The 21469-nt window shown below is 49.2% G+C and overlaps 9 protein-coding genes and 1 non-coding gene across 10 annotated transcripts; 4 read left to right on the plus strand and 6 right to left on the minus strand.

Moving 5' to 3' along the window:
- Positions 1–537: 537 nt before the first annotated feature.
- J7337_008890 (uncharacterized protein) lies at positions 538–1784 on the minus strand (the record flags this gene model as incomplete). Its single annotated transcript, XM_044826496.1, has 3 exons — positions 538–1252; positions 1304–1674; positions 1728–1784. 3 exons carry the CDS (start codon positions 1782–1784, stop codon positions 538–540), a joined length of 1143 nt encoding a protein of 380 aa, XP_044679413.1.
- Positions 1785–2822: 1038 nt separating this feature from the next.
- J7337_008891 (uncharacterized protein) lies at positions 2823–3704 on the plus strand (the record flags this gene model as incomplete). The annotated part of the gene is made up of 3 exons (XM_044826497.1): positions 2823–2945; positions 2998–3210; positions 3258–3704. 3 exons carry the CDS (start codon positions 2823–2825, stop codon positions 3702–3704), a joined length of 783 nt encoding a protein of 260 aa, XP_044679414.1.
- Positions 3705–4513: 809 nt separating this feature from the next.
- Positions 4514–5094, minus strand: J7337_008892 (uncharacterized protein; the record flags this gene model as incomplete). The annotated part of the gene is made up of 2 exons (XM_044826498.1): positions 4514–4757; positions 4808–5094. The coding sequence occupies 2 exons, from the start codon at positions 5092–5094 to the stop codon at positions 4514–4516; spliced, it is 531 nt and encodes a 176-aa protein (XP_044679415.1).
- Positions 5095–5507: 413 nt separating this feature from the next.
- J7337_008893 lies at positions 5508–5581 on the minus strand. Its single transcript has one exon. It is a non-coding gene; the product is annotated as a tRNA-Val (tRNA).
- A 1225-nt stretch (positions 5582–6806) lies between these two features.
- J7337_008894 (uncharacterized protein) lies at positions 6807–10157 on the plus strand (the record flags this gene model as incomplete). Its single annotated transcript, XM_044826499.1, has 1 exon — positions 6807–10157. One exon carries the CDS (start codon positions 6807–6809, stop codon positions 10155–10157), a length of 3351 nt encoding a protein of 1116 aa, XP_044679416.1.
- Positions 10158–10326: 169 nt separating this feature from the next.
- Positions 10327–11310, minus strand: J7337_008895 (uncharacterized protein; the record flags this gene model as incomplete). The annotated part of the gene is made up of 1 exon (XM_044826500.1): positions 10327–11310. One exon carries the CDS (start codon positions 11308–11310, stop codon positions 10327–10329), a length of 984 nt encoding a protein of 327 aa, XP_044679417.1.
- A 702-nt stretch (positions 11311–12012) lies between these two features.
- Positions 12013–12674, minus strand: J7337_008896 (uncharacterized protein; the record flags this gene model as incomplete). The annotated part of the gene is made up of 2 exons (XM_044826501.1): positions 12013–12470; positions 12500–12674. 2 exons carry the CDS (start codon positions 12672–12674, stop codon positions 12013–12015), a joined length of 633 nt encoding a protein of 210 aa, XP_044679418.1.
- A 1522-nt stretch (positions 12675–14196) lies between these two features.
- J7337_008897 (uncharacterized protein) lies at positions 14197–16809 on the plus strand (the record flags this gene model as incomplete). Its single annotated transcript, XM_044826502.1, has 3 exons — positions 14197–15901; positions 15959–16560; positions 16612–16809. 3 exons carry the CDS (start codon positions 14197–14199, stop codon positions 16807–16809), a joined length of 2505 nt encoding a protein of 834 aa, XP_044679419.1.
- A 757-nt stretch (positions 16810–17566) lies between these two features.
- J7337_008898 (uncharacterized protein) lies at positions 17567–18706 on the plus strand (the record flags this gene model as incomplete). The annotated part of the gene is made up of 2 exons (XM_044826503.1): positions 17567–17986; positions 18101–18706. 2 exons carry the CDS (start codon positions 17567–17569, stop codon positions 18704–18706), a joined length of 1026 nt encoding a protein of 341 aa, XP_044679420.1.
- A 209-nt stretch (positions 18707–18915) lies between these two features.
- On the minus strand, positions 18916–19725 carry J7337_008899 (uncharacterized protein; the record flags this gene model as incomplete). Its single annotated transcript, XM_044826504.1, has 1 exon — positions 18916–19725. One exon carries the CDS (start codon positions 19723–19725, stop codon positions 18916–18918), a length of 810 nt encoding a protein of 269 aa, XP_044679421.1.
- Between the last annotated feature and the right edge of the window lie 1744 nt (positions 19726–21469).

Genomic DNA, 21469 nt, shown 5'->3' on the forward strand with positions numbered 1-21469 from the left:
ATTGCATCTATAATAGATCAGAAGCTCAAGTTGGCTTCATGAATAGAAATAGTTAAACTCATGAATATTTGACATTGCTTAATGTGCTAGTGCTTGTATTGAAGTGTCATGTCATGAGGATTCGAGGACCTCGTCATAGGGACATGCCGTAAGATGCCCCTAGATCGGACTACAATGAGATCTGACGAACTGCGGTGCTTCCTCTGTGAGTTTGGCCTGAAATGCTAGTATGTAAATTTCTGCATGTAAAAACTGGTTATGTCGTTTGTATCTTAGTGGAAGACTTTGTAGTTGTTGTGTATCCAGCTCTCCCAACAAATACCGGCATCCACGAGTCTGTTGACTCATCGGTTGAGCATGTCAATTATAGCAGGGAGAAAGGTTAAGGTACAGTATTAACTTATTCAAGCATCTCAATTTACCAGAAACTAGGTATCTATAATCCTCAAGATCCTATGCAACACGCCTTTTACCCCATTCATGAAACCCTCAGTGACAACTCCCACAACCGTTATTAATTTACAACCGACCTTTTAGTCATTTTTCGTTAAAGTCCACAACAACCTTGATAACAAGATTGCCTTGCTCGTCCCTCACCTTGCCAGCCATCTTGAAAGCCTCCTCAATGTTCTCCATGCCGTTGTATCTTTGCGTGACCAGACGGCTCACGTCAGGCATGTTGGCAGGAGGGTTGGCCAATAGCTCAATGATCTCCTTGTATGTGTTGGCGTAGCGGAAGACACCCACGATGTCAACTTCGCGAAGAGCAGCAGCCGACATGGGGATGGTGAGGACGGGAGTTCCCATTCCAATGATCATGACCTTGCCTCCAGGCTTGGTAGCGTAGATGGCTGTTTGCACACAGGTCTCGACACCAGTGCACTCGTACACAGCTGTAACCTCACCGACAGCCTCTCCATTGACTTGTGTCTCCTTCACCATGGCAGCGACCTTTTGAGCAAGGGCGAGCTTGTCCTCGATAGTTTGTGGGCGCTCCATGGGGACGACTACTGAAGCATCGGCGAAGCCATTGTTAATAGCAAAGTCAAGGCGGTCCTTGAGGATGTCGGCAATGATAACGGTCTTGGCTTGATCGGCCTTTGCGACAGCGGCTGCGAGGAGACCGACGGCACCAGCGCCGAGGACGAGCACTGTTGAGCCCTTGGGGAGAGCGGCACGATCACGGGCGTGCATTGCGACTGAGAGAGGCTCAACAAGAGCGCCGAGATCGAGAGTAACATGTTCAGGCATCCTAAGAAAAAGTCAGTACATTTCTCGCCTCACAAAGATTCAATTGACTTACTTGTGGCACCACTTAGCAGGGTGGTTAATTCTCTCTTGTAGAGTTCCCTGCGCATGAGGATTGGCCTTTGCTGAGCTGCGGAACTTCATTCCACGGCAAATGTTGTAACGACCCTCACCACAGAGCTCACAGGCCTCACAAGGAAGACCGACCTCGAGCGCGACATGGTCGCCGGGCTTGAGATGTGTAACTTCTGAACCGACGGCTACGACTGTGCCTGCGGACTCATGGCCGAGAGTGAGAGGTTCGCGAACGATGATGTCGCCGTTGCGGAAGTGGTTGTAGTAGTGAAGATCGGAGCCGCAGAGGCCAGTTGACTTGACAGCGACTTGGACTTCGTTGCTTGAGGGTGCGGGAAGTTCACGTTCTTCCTGTCAATTGAATCAGTCTGTGATCTTGGATGCAATTGAGTAATGGTGTTTACCAGACGGAGATCCTTCTCACCGTGGAGGACGGAGGCCTTGACACGCTCAGTTGCCATGATGAAGGTATGAGAGAGGCGAAAGTGGTGATATGATCAAGGGAATAATTAAAGAAGACCAATTGAGTAATTGGTGGACTATTGTGACAGAAATATGCAGGTGATGGTCAATGTTACAGATGCAAAAGTTATTGGAAGATCATGGATCAAAGATGAGAGCGAGAGGTGGATTAGTAAAGGGCGGAACTAAACAAGGACATTCAAGCCAGGGCCAATGTCGACCAAATATCGGATTGGACAGAAGCTATAGAAAACAGTTCCCTAATTGATTCTCAGAGTCTCATCGCGGAGAGAGGGCCGAGATGACCTCGACCTCGGAAAAGGTGCCCATTGAAAGGCCCCGCGACGAGACGTCCCATGACGTGCAATGCCCCCATGACAGCGAAAAAAAGAAGAGAATCTTTATCCGCAGCGGTAGAGACAGTGTTAGCGTGCCCCCACTGCCCTGTATCCCGCGGGGTGAAGCGCTAAAGATTGAGCCGTTGGGTTTAGGACGATCCACTGTTTTGGAGATGTTGGAGAAGCCCAGGGAAGGAAATGTTGGCCGACTCATGAGCTGGATGAGGGAGAATGATCAGATCTGTCTCTTATAAGGGTGTTTTGTTCTTGAACACCCAGTGAATATCTATGATGTGTATCTGTTAAGCCTGTCATCTCAAGAGCTACGTGCTACCAGCCTGTACATATCTCATGATACAGAATAGCATCACCCTTCTGCGCGAATCCATCCAAAGCTCGTCTTCGGCCTTCTCTCCGACCTTCACAAGCCGGTTGAATGTGAACCTACAGAGTAAACCTGCATTACGAACAATTAATCAATTGGCCAGTTCTAGTCCGGTCCAACTCACCAAGTTAGAGCCAATCCGGCTCCTCCTAAGTCGGAGCTCAAAAGCTTACCCCTCGGTCATTAATAGCGTAGTACCCCAGCCTGTCCATCATCTCATGGTGGAACTGAACTGAGCTGCCCCTCGTTAAATAAACAAAAAAAAAAAAAAAACATCACCAATTACTCACAACGTCAATAACTAATATTTCAAAATGGCTGCTTCTTTCTTCTCCCTTGAGGGCCAAACTGCTCTCGTAACTGGCGGTACACGCGGTATTGGCCAGGCCGTAGCAATTGGTCTTGCTGAAGCTGGTGCCGATGTTATTCTTGTTCAGGTACGGAACGTCTCATGATGAGGCCAGAACTCGAGACTAACTGGACGTACAGCGAGATACCACATCACAATCGACAAAAGAGTCTATCGAGAAGCTTGGCCGAAAGGCTTTCATCTACACAGCCGATCTATCATCGCAAGAATCAGTTGCTGGGCTCGTGCCTAAGATGCTCGCCGATGGACATCAGATTCGCATTCTGGTGAACTGCGCTGGTATTCAGCGACGACACCCTTGTGAAGTCTTCCCCGACAGCGACTTCAATGAGGTATGAAAAGTCGATTTCTGTCTCATAGCATATCTAACGAGCTACAGGTCATCCAAGTAAACCTCAACTCCGTCTTCGCCCTCTGCCGCGACGTCGGCGCCCACATGCTCAACCTCGAACCCTCACCTATCACCGGCCGTCGCGGCAGCATCATCAACTTCGCTTCCCTCCTGACCTTCCAGGGCGGTTTCACTGTCCCCGCCTACGCTGCCTCCAAGGGTGCGGTAGGCCAAGTCACCAAGAGTTTCGCCAACGAGTGGACCTCAAGGGGCATCACCGTAAACGCCATTGCTCCCGGTTACATCGCTACCGACATGAACGAGGCTCTTCTCGCCAACCCAGAACGTCTTGCTTCTATAACTTCCAGAATTCCCGCTGGTAACTGGGGCTCACCAGATGATTTCAAGGGTACGGCTGTGTATCTGGCGAGTAAGGCCAGTGGGTATGTGAGTGGGCATGTGTTGGTCGTCGATGGTGGTTGGATGGGCCGATAAACGATACGCTCCTGGTCGTCTGCTAGCTTGAAAATAGATTACAATATAATGTCTTTGGCGTTTTTGCAAAGCCGGAATGTCGAGTGATTAACGACGGGCGCGAACAAGTCTTCGTCTGGCCAGGCGAAGAGAACCGCTTGGGTCGATGAAAGTCGTGACTCGGTTTGTCAGATGCCTGACGATATGGAAAGCATCAGGGTTCTTGGATCGAACACTGTAGTAACCACTCAACAAGTATTCTGCAGTGGCATTTATCACTTACAGCAATTGCAAGGCCGCAATTCGGACTTTGATGAAGGAGTGGCTCAACTCGTCGGACATCTTGATACTCACTTGGGGATTTTGACGAAAAGACTTTAGAGAACTGGGCGAGACTGAATATTTTCAGCTGGGTGGCTGTAGCTAACAACCGGGCATATAAGCAGGTTTTATGCGCAAATTCATCGGTCATTCACATGTACTTCGAATCGGAAGCCGAATATGGAACCTCACTCAGCTGATGATTCTTGTCACACAGCAGCTTACATGGATTTCCTCCGAATGTCTCGGGGTACCCGCAACATCTCACTCGTTCCGTCGCTCGGTAACTGTACAAACAGTGCAAGAAATGTCGTCTATATTCTCCCATCCATATCTACCTCTAAACTGCCCAATATTGTAACCTCTTTAGATTTTGCTTCCTGCGCCATGCGAAACCGCATCAGCCTCTGTGCAACGCACACAAACGATAACAAAAGGAAACATGCGCATGCGCCATGTATACGCATACACACACGCATTTCATAATATCGTAGAATTACTTAATGAAATCACTGGGATTTACCCTTTGAGCCCTCATAGTAGTGGGCCATCTGGAGGCCTGCTCTTCGGAAGCCACACTTGACGTAGAAACCCTCGTTGGCTTCGCTGCAGTCGAGAATGCTCTTGTAGCAGCCGACTTGCTCGGCGATGTGGTCCAGGGCTTGGATGATTCGTAGACCGAGCTTTTTGCCCTGCTGGTCCTTTGCGACGGCGATATCTTCGATGTGGCCTACGGCGCCCAAGCTGTGAATGCTACGGACTGTTAGCGGCTGTCTAGCAGACAGTCAAGACCATTGACTTACAACTTGCGCTCAGTGATCAAGGCGCCAGTTCCAACTACAGGCTTGTCGCCTCGTGAAGTATCCTCAATGATGATAATGTAGTAACTGCCAGCAGCGAGCATGTCGTCGTACTGCTTGGCGAAGTCGGCTTCGGTGATGTCGCCAACGGTGGTCAAGACACGCAGACAGTCGAGGAAACCGCTGTTAAAGTCTGACTTTCGCAGGGCGCGCAGAGCATAACCCTCGGGGAGAGCGGCGCTGACCTCAGAGGAGAGGAGGTTTGCGCTGAACATGCCGTCTTGAGCCATGGCGGTGTCGGTGTCGATTTGGCGGGGTGTTTATCGAGGGGTATAGGGAGATATCTCAACAAAAAGTCTTTGAAGGATGTTCAAACAGAGCAATTGGAGAGAGATAGACTTAAAAAAAAAAAAAAAAAAAAAAAAAAAAAAAAAAAAAAAAAAAAAAAAAAAAAAAATATGTAGGATGTTGAAATAATCGATGTAAGATCTGGGAGTAGTTTCGTCTTTTTCCGTTTCAGCAAAGAATGGGCGGAGTCTTGAGCTGAGCTTGGCTTGTCCTTTTCCCGTACCTTTTGTGTTTAGTGCCCCCCACTGGTTCTATATCGGGGACGATTTACCATCATCACTCAGGGGTCAGCGAGTCACAGCCTCAAGGCGATCCCGACACTTGGTCTAGGAGAAGGTCCAGAGGACAAAAAGTGTGGTTCCGCCCGGGATCGAACCGGGGACCTTCTCGGTGTTAACGAGATGCCATAACCAACTAGACCACGGAACCGAGGTATTTAATTGGATGAAAGTGACAGAATCAGTTGGGGACCAAGATTGTGATGTTGTTGGAGGGCGATGAAGCTGTTGCGAAGTCATTTCATGGTTCACATGTACGGATGAATGGGAAGTTTTTGTCTTATCTATCATCCGGATACCTTAGAAACGTTGAGTAAACTCTCTTGGTGAGTTTATTGCATAAATTCAAGCAGGGCCTCTCAAATTACTATTACAGGCATCTTACGATCGCCAAATGCATGTCGTGGTTCGTTGTGCGATACATGGAGACTACAATAGGAACATAAATGATCAAGCCGCAACAGATGGACCCTTCTATTTACTTGAGTCAAATCACATGTTTGGGGCATGAAATGATGGATTGGGTGACTTTACTCTAGTAGCCATTAAAAGATAAGTTACACGTTGGATCTGTGTCTCAAGTTCCGTTGTTTGTTTCTTACCGCCAACAATCCGCGTCCCTGGTCAAATAAGTGATTGTTTACCAGAGACACTCGTTAATCTAGTTATTCGTTGAGGCATGAAGGGTCGTGTCAAGAGATTGAATGTTTGAGACACTCGGAAATGGAATGGATGGCTTCTAGACCCTGATAATTGGTATCAGAAGCTTTCCAAAACTCGGAACATCCTCGACACTATTTATGATAGCGCCGTAACATCGAGGTCCGATCAGGTACAAAAGTCAATTCATAAGACGAATTATATCAGCGCGATTAGACACTAACACTAACAAATCACTAAAAGAACAAGGATTTAAATTGATGAGTTGTCAAGCATCAAAGTCGGGTCTTGGCAGGTACAGGCTCCTTTATCATGCAATCACATGCAAATCTGTTTCGCATCTCGTCATCTCTTGATGTGTCTCTTGTGTCTCTTGTCTCTGTCTTATTCCCTGTATTATCCCATGTCGTCCAACCAAATCCATAAGCGACATGCCATTCGCTCTTTGTCGTTCTTATTTACATTCCGACCATGTAATTGGTGTTAACCCTTCGGTCTGTTAACTGTGTTGGGATTCACGACGCCAGAGCTGAACTACTCAAACCTCGTCTCGAAATAAGCCAGAAACACCCAGACCTCTTGTTCGTTATTCTTTTCTATGAATAGACACACTAAGTGTGTAGTGATATCTTTCAAGTACAACTATCCCGTCATCTCCACCCTTCTTTCGCCCCTCAACACTATCACGATCGGGCTTCAATGACAACCACTTCGCCATGGATAACTCAAGCATCATATCGGCCGAGGACCTCCCTCCACAGCCAGGCCGAACACTGCTGCCCTCTCCAGTAGCTCAAGCCGTCAGTCTTGCAACGCGTTCAACATGCCTCGCTATCCGTCTCAGTTCCAGGGCCGGATCTTACGGTCTAAGTGCTGCAAAGGTAACCACGCTATCCTCCCTGGAACTTGCTCGCAGCATGGTCGAAACCGTTCTATCACAAGCAGGAAGAGAAACTCTCTCACGATCACAGAGCGACATGTCTACCGCTGAAGCCGAATCCATCATCGAACGAAGTTTCGAGCATCTTCACCATGCCATGTCCCAGGCCGTCTTTTGGACAAGTGCAGGTTTTCACTTCACGAGTACAACTTTCTCTATGGCTTCAGGGATATCACAACTACTTTTGTCTTCACTCGATCAGATCTTCGGCTCGACTGATTCCTCTCGAGCCATTGCGAGCATCATCACACTGATTAGAAGAGAGTTTCACGATCCCGCCACCGGCATTCATGGGGACACCGTTGGTATGATGGATCTTGTGCTTGGCCTATGTGCTTTAGCATACCTACAAAGGTGGTCGTGGAAAATGGTCGAAGAGGAAAAACGACGGCAGGACTCCGAAGAGATCATATGGGACGTCGTCGTGCTAAACGATGGCGAACGCGTTGACATTCAAGATCGTATTACTCGAACTCCTGTCTTCACGAGGCCAGCCAGTTCAACATCTCGAGACACCAGTCCGACCAAACTCCAAGAAGCCGTCATTGGTTCTCAATCCGCATCTCTCAAAGAAGAGGAAGCTGTCATCGACCAGCTCAAAGATGAAATGGTCAAGAAACTCCCTCCCGACACTTCCGTTTCCATTTCAAATACAGTATCATCAACGCAAACAGTCACCATCGACGTTGATGGACCTCGTCCATTCCCTCTACCTTTACTACCAGGTGCCGAGATTGTTGAGACCAAGGGATTGAGTAATCAGGTAGGCAGCCGTACCAGCCAGATACTAAGCGACCCTCCCGAAGCCTCCAGTTACCGTGTTGTCTATAGGCTCGAGAGATCAAGGACTGGTGACATTTCCTTTCAGGGGTCTCAAGATGTACCTGTCTCTGTGATTGATGTATCAAAAGAGGAACCGGCTCCCGAGGTTCCAGTCAAAGAACCTCCCCAAGTGCCCAAGAAGACGAGGACAACAGGAGTCAAGTCGCCTCCACCGCAACGTTCAAGACCCGCCAAAAGCGCCAACGATCAACCAGCCCGAACTTCTCCTCAAGCTTTACCAAAACCTCGAGCCAGCACAATACGAGATGAAAAGGGGAAGTTCACACGACCAACTTCTTCCTCACCACCATCGTCGCCAGTAGAGATCAAAACTCCACAACGTGAAGCAAACCAGAAGAGACCACGCGCACCTGTCAACTCCTCGCAGGCCGCCAATAAGACCACTTTCCCGCGAGAAAACACCACAGCTCCCAGAAGAGTGTTACCCAAAAGGAAGTCGGACTCTTCGACGACGAGCCAAACAAGCGAGAAGAAAACTGGTCTCAGACAGGCTCTTCGAGAAGGAAGTCAGTCAATCTCAAACATCTGGAACAAGGATTCACCGCCACCAGAGAGCAGGCCTCGCCCACAGTCACGGATATCAACTGTTAGTAAGACTGGCAACAAGCCAATGCATAGTCCCCGCTCTTCCTTGGATCAAAAGCGCATTGAGAAGGCGGAACTTATCCCACGCAACCCTTCCCGTGCAAGTTATGTCTCCGTTCACGAACGTCGTCGAGATTCTATGATATCTCAAACAGATACCTACTCTATCCATTCGGGGTATGGCACCCCAACCCACTCTCCGAGTGTTTCACTGAGTGGCGCCGCATTTGATTCGTCTTGGGTTCAGCAAGCCCAGAATGATGGCCTGCTTGCACCTCCTCCAATGTCTGCCGGTCACCGCAGGGTCCTTCGTAGGAGCCCAAGCCTTTGGAGCATGGCATCCAATGATTCACAATCATCACTGGTCCTTTCATACTACCATCAAAAGAGCGCCTACACAGCGTCAGATGCACTTGGAGGACTTCGACGCGATGGTACGGTGAATGGAATATTTCCACAGGCGCATGTACTCCGAAACATCACAAGGTACATGAGGTTCTCGTCTGCATCGTATGGTTCTGCGTTTCTCAAGTTTATGGGCATTTCGAAAGATATGCCCCTACTGAGAGCTTGGGATAGCACCCATACGGATGTCAGACACTTTGTCCATCATACTGAATCAGACACCCACAGCGTTCTTCTTGCCTCTATTGTTGATCCACAAGGAGGGACAGACTCTAGTGGCTCAACCGGTACTGGCGTTCCTTTGGTGCACTACATCTCCCTGGACCATGATGCTAAAGCAGTCGTGCTTGCTTGTCGAGGTACACTAGGTTTTGAGGATGTTTTGGCAGATATGACATGTGATTATGATGTTTTAACTTGGCGTGGTCGAGGCCACAAGGTACACAAAGGTGTCCATGCCTCAGCTCGTCGTCTCCTATACGGTGGCGATCGACGCGTGCTGTTTACTCTCCGAGAGGCATTGCTTGAATTCCCAGATTATGGACTTGTTCTCTGTGGCCATTCCCTGGGCGGCGCAGTGACGGCATTGCTTGGAGTGATGCTTTCCGAGCCAAACCCAACAGGCACTGGCTTCGTGACTGCCATTGAGGGACCAGAAAGGACTGTTGGTGATGAACTATCTGATGGGCTTCTGCCTGTTCATTCTACGTTACCACCACGACGTCCTATACACGTGTATGCCTATGGGCCTCCCAGCACTATGTCGGCATCTTTACGCAAGAGAACTCGTGGTCTCATCACAACCGTGGTTCATGGGAACGACATCGTTCCATATTTGTCACTGGGAGTTCTGCATGACTTTCAGGCAGTTGCACTCGCATTCAAGAATGACCAACAACAAGCCAAGGCGGAGATACGTCAACGCATATGGCAGGCCTTCCAGACTGGTGTGGCAGACAAATGGTACGGAGGTTTACCCTCTGTCCCATCTGGTGACTCCTCCAGATGGGGTCATTCAGTGTTGCAAGGCCTCAGAGCCGGTATGACGAACCGTAAGCTTGTGCCACCTGGGGAAGTTTTCACCATCGAGACACAACGCGTCTTGAGGCGAGATGCATTCTTGCTACCTGAAGAAGATCACATTGGCAAGCCAGCCCAGAGAATTGTGATGAAATATGTCAAGGATGTTGAGGAGCGCTTTAAGGAGCTGAGATTTGGAACGAGCATGCTGATTGATCATAACCCAGCTAGATATGAGGAAGCCTTGAACAAGCTTCGTGTTGGAGTCGTGTAAGGGTAAGTGGGACTTTATGCTGATGAGTTACGATACGGAAGGATTCGGAGATTTTGTGATTTAGGTGTACAACAATATGGAGTGTTTCACGACGGAATGACTTGGATATATGTGGTCTATTTACATCAAATTGTATCTTTTTAACTCATATGTGCAACGCCGTGGATATCTAATCAGCTGTAGTGGTGATGATCTTGCCATCATCGTCATAGAAGATTTCCTTGGCCTTGACAGATCTCAAGTGATCCACACCCTTGCTCAACTCGCAGTCGTGGTAGAAGAGATATGTCTTGCCCTTGAACTCGACAATAGAGTGATGTGTCGTCCATCCCAGCACAGGCTCCAGGATACGTCCACCGTAAGTGAAAGGTCCATATGGGCTGTCTCCAGTAGCGAAGCACAGGAAGTGTGTATCGCCTGTTGAGTACGAGAAGTAGTACTTTCCATTCCTCTTGTGCATCCACGCAGCCTCAAAGAAACGTCGGTCATGATCATCTCCCAGAATAGGCTTACCAGACTCAGGATCGAGGATTTGAATCTCCTTGACTTCATCTGCGAATTGGTGCATGTCCTCAGTGAGCTTGGCTACTCTTGGTCCTTGGGCGGGAACACCCTCGCCGCTAACCTCCTTAGGACCCTGCCACTCGGGGTCAAAGATATCATTACCCTTCTGGTAGCATTGCAACTGCCCACCCCAAAGACCTCCGAAGTAAAGGTACGCTTGTCCATCCTCATCCACGAAGCTTGCAGGGTCAATGCTGTAGCTTCCCTTAATGGGCTCTGGGTCGGGAGTGAAAGGTCCCTCGGGCTTGTCACCGACAGCAACGCCGATGCGGAAGATTCCCTGCTTATCTCTGGCGGGGAAGTAGAGGTAGAATTTGCCGTTCTTCTCAGCGGCATCGGGAGCCCAGAGTTGCTTAGAAACCCAGGGGATGTCTTCTGTCTTTAGAACAACACCGTGGTCGACGACCTCAGCTGGTGGGTCGAGGCTCTCAGTGCTGAAGACATGGTAATCGGCCATGTCGTATTGATCGCCATTGTCGTTGAACTTGATATCAGTCTCACGATCGTGAGAAGGATAGACGTAGATCTTGCCATTAAAGACATGCGCCGAAGGGTCGGCGCTGTAGACGTTGGTGATGAGAGGCGCCATGATGTATGACTTTATGAGATGTAATTTGTTGTTTGGGTGGAGGTGATGACTTGCAGTGGCTGAGAGGAACTCCCTTTTAATATTTGAATGAGAATTATAATATGATATGGATAATTGACCCCGCGTTGACTTGTAAATGCGACTTGAGGCTCATCTCAGTTGATTCATTTATCCAGTCAGGCCACGCAATTACCCGGGTTGAGTTCCACACCAGATGATCAAGTTAGAAAGCCAAGCCAAACACCTCGGCATGGTGTGTGTGTATGCTCTCAGTTGGAGAAGGATAAGTCGATGGCACGGTGCGACGGCTTGAAATAGCCGTCGGTAATAGATTCTGCCCATTTAATTGTGGCGTATTTTGTTCCTGGGCTATTTTACCCAAAAAATATCGTGAGAGTTTTTGTAGTTGTTTCATCATATGTTGTCTGATAGACCAGATTTGCCTGTTAGACACTGACAGCGGAATTTAGGCAAAATAGCTACAAAATGCCGGCATGTTTTCAATATGCATAATTCAGTTAGCTTGAGCCTTCAGGGTAAGTGGCAATGTGGTGCGGTAATTCATGGGATCGTCATTATCGACGTGTAATTCGTTGGCTAAAATAGAGAGGGTCTCTGTGGTCTGTGGTCCTGGGTCGGATCTTTTGAGATTATCAGGTTTGAGAGTGGGAGATGGGGTCGGATGAAAGAGATATTGCGGACCTAGAAGTCTTGGACTCCAGTCTCGCCTTGTCTTGTCGGTAGCTGTGCTGAGCATTCATCCTCATCTATCCAACTTGGTTCTTCGTCGTCGAACCAGGCATCTTGAGCGTCTCTTCTGATCATGGTATCAAGATCTTCATCTGCGTCAACGGGCTTGTAGTCAAAGTCTTCGTCTAGACCATGAACGAAACGCTCTTCAAGAAATGCATGCCATAGAAGAAGGCCATGGGCTTTGTCTGCCGCTGGTTTCTCCCATGGATGCTCAAGATCACCGCCCGAGTTCTCAATGTCACCATCTTTCAGCCGCGATAGCTTGAGCTCTCCACGTTGCAAGTCAGCCTCGAGGGTTCTGCCATAGCCTTTTGCTTTGCCCTCAGCTTCACGCTCCGAAGCAGACTGGAACCTCTTTACTAGCCGCTCGTACAGCACGGGATCTAGGGGCAAAGTCAGGTTGGGAGCTGGGGATGATCGAGTAGTACGGCTTTACCAGCGAGCTCGTGCTCCAGGTTATCAAAGTATGACGGATGTCGACTGAGGTACTCTCGCCTTCGGTTCTGCGCCTGAATCTGTGCAGTCCGAGATGGAGATTTGGGCACGCGCGGGACGGGCTTGTCTGGTTGCTCGCCTAGAAATTGCCCGCTTAGAGGTTTTATAGGAGCCATGCTGATTTACTTGTGATATACAGTATTATGATGTCGTTGTACGGGTAGTGATTGATAAATATTGTAAGTTCTTGATGTTTGATCGACAGAAAGGTTGGTGTAGGCTGGAGGTGATTTGATGCGCAACCAATTATGTCAGCTTCTTGAGCTGTAGAGGTCCCCACTTCTCATCCACCATTTGCAAGATGTCGAAATATGAGATTGGCGTATCACAAACAGCAAGACTTTGTATATTCTAATATTCCGTTTCCTTGAGTCTAACGCGTTGAAGAAAATCGCTGATAAAATGGCTGCAATAACCTCTAGATTGGGTATCATTCTTCAACAAACGAAGATACTCGAAACCGGAGGAATATGCTGCCAAGCTTGACCTTTCTAGCGATGTTGTGGCCGCGTAAAGTTTGTTATGGTCCGGCTCTCAATGGCTTCGTTGACTGAAGGAGAAGCTGTCGCTGTGTCTGGGGTATCAAGCCACGGGGCACAAACGGTGCAATGCATGAGCAGCACTGCAGCATGTGAACTCAACTCATTGTTACATGTTACATGTGAGATGTGACACAACCTCAAGAAATGGAATGATCTCAAGACGCCAGCTTTTTGACTCTGAGAATCTCTTGACGAGAGATCTAGAATGACAGCAGAGTCCAAAAATCAAGCCCCAACGTCGAACCGACCAGGGACCCATCTTTAAAGAAGACTTTCAGAAGCCTGTTGTCAGTATTTGACAGGTGAAGCGATGGTCTGAACGGAAAATAAGCCCAATTGACCTGGATGACCCCTGTCGATGGAGACGCTCGGGTGGCTTTTGAATGGGTGTAACCATCTTGAATGGGTGCAATCAGCTGTGCATTGTGTAGCTCGAGCCAATGCAGGCTCGGCTTAAGATTACCCTGGCCAGGAAAACGAGCGCGCAATCACGATCATAACGAGGCCCGAAAGCACGCCTAAAAAAGGCCAACCAAGCTTGCTTGCCTGCTTGCCTGCTTGCCTGCTTGTGCCTGTGCCTGTCCTTGTACTTGTGCTTGATATTGGATCCTGGGGGAAAGCTTTGGCTCTGGATCCCATCGACACTGCAACGGCGGATCTACCCCTTGGAGATTCTTTTTTTTCTTTACTTCCGTTATTACCTTGACAGGCCTTTTCTCTTCTTTTACCTGATTCTGGTTCTTCATTCTTGGGATCGTCAGGTTCTTTTATTCCCCTTTTGATCCTTATCGGCCTCGCTTGTTGATATACCCTGTTCCGAGAGCTTTGAAGGCCTGTCTGTCTGCTTGCCTCCACTGTCCATAATATTGCGAAGCTCGGTACAGACCATTCACTTGCAATTTTTTGGCTGTCTTCACTCATTCACTCATTCAGTCTTCGTCTCCTTTGTCTAGATTAATTCTTTGCCCGAATTTCGCCAACAGTTGGGCCGTTAACTTAGTCTCCCTGTTATATCGCCTCACCTTCAAACCTCCAACTCCGACTCCACGTACGTCCCGGTCGCGTCCTGCCACCCAAGGATGCCAATGTCAACCTAATGGGAGCTACTGATATCGCCTCGCGCCTTCGAGCCAAGTTCACCAAAAGGCGACACTCGACGGCGGGTTCACAGGCATCTTCCAGTCGGAGCATTACCGACACCACCTCGTCGTCGTTCGGGAGTCGTCACCTATGGGATCGCGATCGTTCTCGAGCTCGTGACGGAGATGGGGACCATTCGTCTCAGCGGGCCGTGAGCAATTCGAGGGGCACCGTGAGTAGCCGACATGGCATGACAGCGACGCCCGATGGTTCGCATCGACAACGAGAAGATGGCGATGATGTCTCAGAAGCACCAAAGTCGAGTTCAAACTCAAACTCAAATTCAAATTCAGAGTCGACAGCCAAGAGTTCCTCGGAAATAGGTGCTGAAGCAGCGGTCCCACCCGCTAACGACAATTCCACAGCACCCGACACCACGAGTGAGCCACTGAAACAGCCGTCTCCGCCTATAGATCAGCAGAGCCTCGATGACCTGGATGAAGAGCCTGATACAACCGCCACTAGCTCTAGCGACCAGCTCCCGCCCCATAGTGATCTGCACCCGCCACAACCTCATCCAAGACTTCACTTCAATCAACCACTGTTGCTCTCTCCCTCACTTCATCCTCCGGAACAGCCTTCACCATCGCGTCTGCGCCAGGCAAGCTCCAATCTCGACCGTATCCACGAAGACTCCCAGGACTTGGAACCCCCTTCACCTACTGCGCGCCCAAGAAAGGTCGCAAGTCTTGAATTGGACGCTGGTTCTGAGCTTGCTGGTCACAATGACGACGACGTGCTGAGTCTCGACCAAGCTCCCAACTCTCCAAAGTCTGCCGCCTTTGTGCCTCTGGCGGCAGCAACCTCGACGACATTTGTCGCCCCGTCTCCTGGCCTTCCAACAGCTGGGACCCCTGGCTCTCCATCACGACCAGCCCCGCCGCCCCGGCGACAGAGCTTGCTATCGAATCGCCAGACGACATTGATCAATACGCTCCTTTCACCACCCGTGAACGAACCTGGATACAGCCAGAACACCACATACGCGCCTATTAACGGAAATATGGTGACCCGAAAGATCTGGGTCAAGCGGCCTCATGCCTCGCCGACCCTCGTTACCGTCAACGAAGATGACCTGGTCGATGATGTCCGCGATATGATTCTACGTAAATACTCAAACTCACTCGGTCGAAGCTTCGACTCTCCAGACATTAACATACGCATTATTCCTCGCGATCAACATTCAGAACGTGTCCTCAACCCTGAGGAGCCAATGGGCCGGACTCTCGATGCTTATTATCCAGGTGGACAAACCGTTGAAGAAGCTCTGGTAATTGACATTCCAAGGCGTCCACCTAAAGCTTCCCCGCGCCCCGTCGTTCCAGCCTATGTTGGAAACATCTACTACAGCGAGGACGGTCGGCCTACGGAAACAAGTGATGGCTATTTTCCATCTGTCGCCGCCCATCCTGGCGCTGTCGGCTCACCACATCTTCCAGTTGCAGTTCCGGCGCATGTTAATCCTCAGGCCCCGCACTCAATCGCAGTGTTAGGGACTGGCCACATTCCACCTATTCCGTCGCCTGGTAGATCACGCGCATATCGCGATCGTCCGGATCGTCCCAGATTAGGCCGCACACATACATCGTCCCCAACACTGCTTGCCAATGGCTCTGCCGTGTCACTGGCTGCCGCCGCCGCCGCGAATCATGCGAACCACGGTACGCAACACTTCAACCCGAGGCTACCGCATTCACGAACTCATTCAAACTCTTCAGATCAACCTGGTATGCCACCTGCTGCCCCTCCTCTCCCGACGCCTCCCGCCCCAGAACCTTCGGCAGTCCGTGTATCGACACCTCCGGTCAGGCCAACTTCACCTCGACCTACGGCGAAAACCAAGAAGAGCAAGAAAGCCGAACATCCTAGTTTACCACCGGGCATGCTCAATGGCGGCGTGCCTCCTATCAACGTCCTGATTGTGGAAGATAACCCTATCAACTTGAAACTCTTGGAAGCCTTTGTGAAGCGCCTCAAGGTGCGATGGTCAACCGCCATGAATGGAAGAGATGCTGTGAAGAAGTGGAGGACTGGCGGATTTCATTTGGTTCTAATGGATATCCAACTTCCAGTCATGAACGGTCTCGAAGCGACTCGGGAAATCAGAAGATTAGAAAGAGTCAACTCAATTGGTGTCTTTTCATCATCACCAGATGGTGTGGTTACGACGGAAAACCCCGACGAACTCGATGACAAAGACCGCCTACAGAATCCATCCTTGTTCAAGAGTCCTGTGATTATTGTCGCTTTGACTGCTAGCTCCTTACAGAGTGACCGACACGAAGCTCTAGCCGCTGGCTGTAACGACTTTTTGACCAAGGTATGTAAATCGCACTAAGAATCAGAGATAAGTAGCTAACCCATGATATAGCCCGTCAATTTTGTCTGGCTAGAGCGCAAGGTAATGGAGTGGGGTTGCATGCAAGCCCTCATCGACTTTGATGGCTGGCGCAAGTGGAAAGAGATTTCTCAAGAGGCTGAAGAGAGCGCCGCTGCTAAGAAGGCAGCCGTCGCCGCAGCCAAAGCTAAATCAAAGAAGAATCGACTCTCGATGACCAAACCCGGCTGATAGCTTCAGTTGGATATCAGAAGACACATGCTTTAGCACAGCTGGGCTGGTCTTGACAGTAGAATATACGCCAGGGAACAACACATATTCTGGCACAACGCGAGACGAACCAAAAACGAGTCATTGGTATTATTCACCCGCCGAGGCAACAGCAAACATGAGTTGCCTCAGAGATCTATCTGCTACCTATAGTTTTCGCCATAGGATTAATGTTTGGCATTTGATGTTTGTCGGGAGCTGGGTAAGAAGGGAGCTGTATAATGGACGCAAAGCATGATGGCGTAGGTAACAGATATATACGAATACCAATGTTTTATAATGCCATGAGACTTGAATAATACATGTCGAGAAGACGCAAGCTATAAGGTAGTTCGAGGTGATGATGTTTCTGACGAGGTGAATCTAGAGCTCGAATACACTTCAGTGGCATGATTAAACCCAGTCCAAATGCTCTACCAAGCTATGTATTAATTCATCAGTCAATTACTTTTCATCTCATCTCTTGGATGAGAGCTTCCTTCATTGTCTCACTGATTTGTGCCCCATCTGATGTGGATCGCGTGGTTGGTGATATCGGGCCGGAATACGGAATAATTTGGCCCCCGGGATGAAAATTGCTGCACAGTTGGAACCGCATTAAACACCTCCAAACAAGTGCAGCCTTTCCCGACCTGACATCCAACCAATTCTAATCAATTGGACCTGGGTCGCATGTAATGCAGCAGAGAGTCAGAGAGAATCTGAACCCGCTGTAACCATGCCTCCTCGAGTGCGCGGTGCATCGACGCCGCTGGCTGGCCTCGATGCCACCATTTCCCTCTCCACGAGGACCTCGTCTCCATTTCTCCGAACCTTCTCGACAACGCCATGCCGCGAGAAGATGAGCAAGGGTCGTGCGCAGATGTTTGAGTGGTTGAACTCAGGCAACGGCAAGAATCTTGCTGAGCCTGGCAACGGCCCTAATTACCTTGGCCCTCACAACGATCAGCCTTTTCCTCTCAACCCCCTCTTCCGAAGTCAGCCCGTGCTTTCAGATCAGACCAGGGAGATCATCTATGAGAAGGTGACGGCGAAGGGCATGTCTCTGAAGGCGGTGTCTGCTGAAATGCACATCGACGTGAGGAGAGTTGCTGCTGTTGTGCGACTGAAGGAGGTTGAGAAGCAATGGCTCTCCGAAGTAAGTACCATCCCGGCGAAGCTCTATCTGCCCTGCTACATGATGAGACCAAAACAAAATTTTCGATTAGTCTTGAAGACACAAACATGGTTATACTTTTATATACTCTGATAGCATCATCTGATTTTGGGCTTGCTCGTTTTTACTCTTCTGATAGCAATGCTGACCAACCTAAAGGGCAAGCAATTAGCAACACCATATGCCAAGGCAGTTATGAAGATGCTACCCAAAACACATTACAATGAAGGCGAGGAAAATATTCCTCACGAGCCTATCAACGAGATTCACGTACACAATCTTACCCTACAACAACTATTCACACCAGTGTCTGAATCCCGACACTTCACAAGAGAAGATGCCGCCAAGGCCTTCCACGACAACATGCTGTCCGCCGATCAGCGATCACCTCAACCTGAGCTCATCAAGATGGAGCAAGCAATCATCAAGGGCACTGCTCGACCAGAGGCAGTAGCCAAGTTCCAAGCAGTCACACAGGCAGACGAGGACAGGGTAGCCAAGAAGATTCTGGACCAGCGTAAGCGTGAGGAGGCGCAAACGAAGCGTGTCAAGACAGATCGCTACGAGTTCAGATTTAAGGAGATTAACGTTGATGATGTTGGTCGTGATGGTCGATCAAGGAAGGGAACTGGATGGCGTTACGGTGCGCCTTTCGAGGACCGTAAGCGTGGGTTGGTCAAGATTCCTACGTCGGTGCCTTGAAGTGTATGAATATATATGGGATACGGAGTGGCGAAACTGTACTATACGAATACCAACGCCATGTATTAATTAGACATGGACTGTATACTCGTCCAGAGATGATGAATAGCGCTTGCATTTCTGTATGTGGTCCTCTATAAATGTGCTAAATCTGTCATTTCCATTGATGTTCATCATGATCCAGAGTCGTCATTCATAACTCATCGGCACTACTGCCTGCTCTCCTCGGGCACGATCAAGTTCTTTCGAATCTGCTCCAGATCCTCCTCTGTGAGACCACAGTTCTTGACCACATACTCCTCGACAGAGCCATGCTGTTTGCGAAGTGCTTCCAAAGCAGCAAGCATGTTCTCAGGCTTGGCTCCCAGTAATCGTTGAGCACCTTCAGGATTGGCTCTGAGTTCGGGACTCTTCATCACAGCAGCAAGGAGTTCCTCTCGAAAGTCACCGAGGCCAACCTCAGTCAAGCCGTACTCATGAGCAATGGTCCCTTCATCCACACCGCATATAGACAGGATGAAAGCGCAGACCACGCCAGTTCTGTCCTTGCCGGCAGTGCAGTGAATGAGTAAGGGTGAGGGATCGGGTCTGGCAAGATGTGAGAGAATAGTGTTGATAGAATCCGTTCCCGTCTCCCAAATTCCCCGATACGCCTCAACGAATCCCTGGCTTCCTTCGGCGGTATAATTCCGAAAGCGCAGCGCAATAGCCTCCGGGCCGTAATCCTCGTCTAAGAAGACCGGAGTAAAGACCCGTTGGGCGCCGGGCCACTCTCGGGTTCCGGTAGCGTAGCGCTCGATCTCAGTTCGCGAGCGCAAGTCGTAGACGTGAGAGATCTTGAGGTCCTGCAGCGCCGAGATGCCGTCCTCGGTGAGACGGGATGGTTCTGCGGAGCGGAAGACGAGGCCGGGTCTGATTGTGTATCCGGGGCGGGACTTTATAGGCAGCGGATGACCGCCGAGATCACGGAAGTTTGCAATGCCCGCTATGGGATGGAAAGGAGGGCCGAGATCTGCCATGACCGATGACTGAAGTGTAAAGTAATGATAACTTGCTAAGATCTATTACAGGTAGAACCAATATTGCAGCGACCAAATCTGACCTCGTAAATAAGAGAGCGAGTTCTCATATCCATACAAATAGCGGTTAATGTTGGTGGAGGTGGGGCGTCATCCATCATGCCTCGGTCCAGAGACGGGTATAAGTCACTGCTAAATCTAGACCCTTTTACGAATAAAACCACGTTTCTGTTTAAAGATTGCTCATTTGTTGTCTAGACACGAAAGTTTGGACTAGAGCTTTGTCTCATATTGGAGGTTCCGAGTTTGTCAATGTCCACAAACACATAGACTTAGCACTAGTAAGCTAGCAATAAAGAGTCACTTCGAAGACCATGTTGTTAAAGAGCGTAAGTAGTTGGATTTTCTATGATAAACAAAGGAAATAAATCAAAACAAGCGTGAGCCCCCTTCTAAGATTCTAAGCTTTTGAAAGACCAGGTATTTTGCGCAAAAAGCCCAAGACAAACGTCCTCCAACTCCAAAGATCTAGGCCATCCACATACCCTAGTAATACAAGAACCAGTCTTCAAGAAGCGAAAGATAAGACCTCAGCAGCAAGGCCGAAGTGAGACGGTTGTTTCATGTCTTAACAGTAGGTGCAGCCATCGCAACGACGGGTTCCGCAATCGGGGCAAGCAGGGTTGGTTGAGATAAGTTGCCAGCCGCAGTTGCAATTGCACTGTGAAGGTCAGTATATCTCTGTACAAAGTCCCAGCTTCAAACTAGGTACTCACGCAACACCATTGAGATACGCCGTCGACGAGCTGTCCGCGGTTGCCAGCAGAGCAGGCGGTAGAAGCGCTGGAAGTGGTTAGAGACTACTAATGTTGATAGTGACAGTGGATGTTCTCGACATACAAGTTAATGGCAGCCATGGTTGATAGTATTGTTGGGTTTTTTAAGTAGTAAAGTATGAGTTGTAGTGTTGGTATGCGTAGGCACAAGATGTGCTTTAGTCTTAAGAGTGTTGGTGAGTGGTGAAGTGTGTTGGTATCATGATCAGAGACATGCAAATGGCCATGGTTATATAGGAATCTATAGACAGTTCAATCCAAGGCGTACATGGCAGAGGGGCCTGTAAGTTCCGAGTTCCATCTAGTAACAACTCCATTGTAGTTGACACAAATCACACGAGATGAAGTCCAAGTCAGTGAATAACAAGGATTAGAGTTCGAGGCGATAGCAGTGCCACTATTTGGACTATAGTTGCGATGATTATCTGCTGAAAGCGAGTTTCCATCCTGTAGTGGGAGTACGGAACAGGTTTGCAATAGTCATTGTTTGGCTGGGAAGCGAGGAAGACAGGATGAAAGAAGGGATGCCTCAGGGGCCTGCTCCAGGATGATTGAGCATAGCCCTGTTTCTGGAAGCTTTAGGCTCATTGTTCTTCGCGAATTCGAAACGCTTGATTTGTTTGTTAGAGCAAGGCAGCGACTATGAATCAGTCAGGAGTCTAGTTTGGGACGTAGTGTCGTCTCGTATGCGAGGCGATGCTGGAAACTAGACTGTGCCCCAACAGCGTGCAGCTACAGCTACCTAGGCAAGATTATAGGGAGTGATACGGCATTTTGATTCATTCTAGCACCCTAATTCGCCTCGCATTCACGGACCCTGCCGACAGAGAAACCGTTCACTCAATTCAATGTTGAGGCTCTGCGTGCATGCGGCTTAAAATGTGAGTCAGCGAATTGGCTGGTAGATA

The sequence above is a fragment of the Fusarium musae genome, chromosome 6 (assembly GCF_019915245.1).
Source record: "Fusarium musae strain F31 chromosome 6, whole genome shotgun sequence".
NCBI lineage: Eukaryota > Fungi > Ascomycota > Sordariomycetes > Hypocreales > Nectriaceae > Fusarium > Fusarium musae.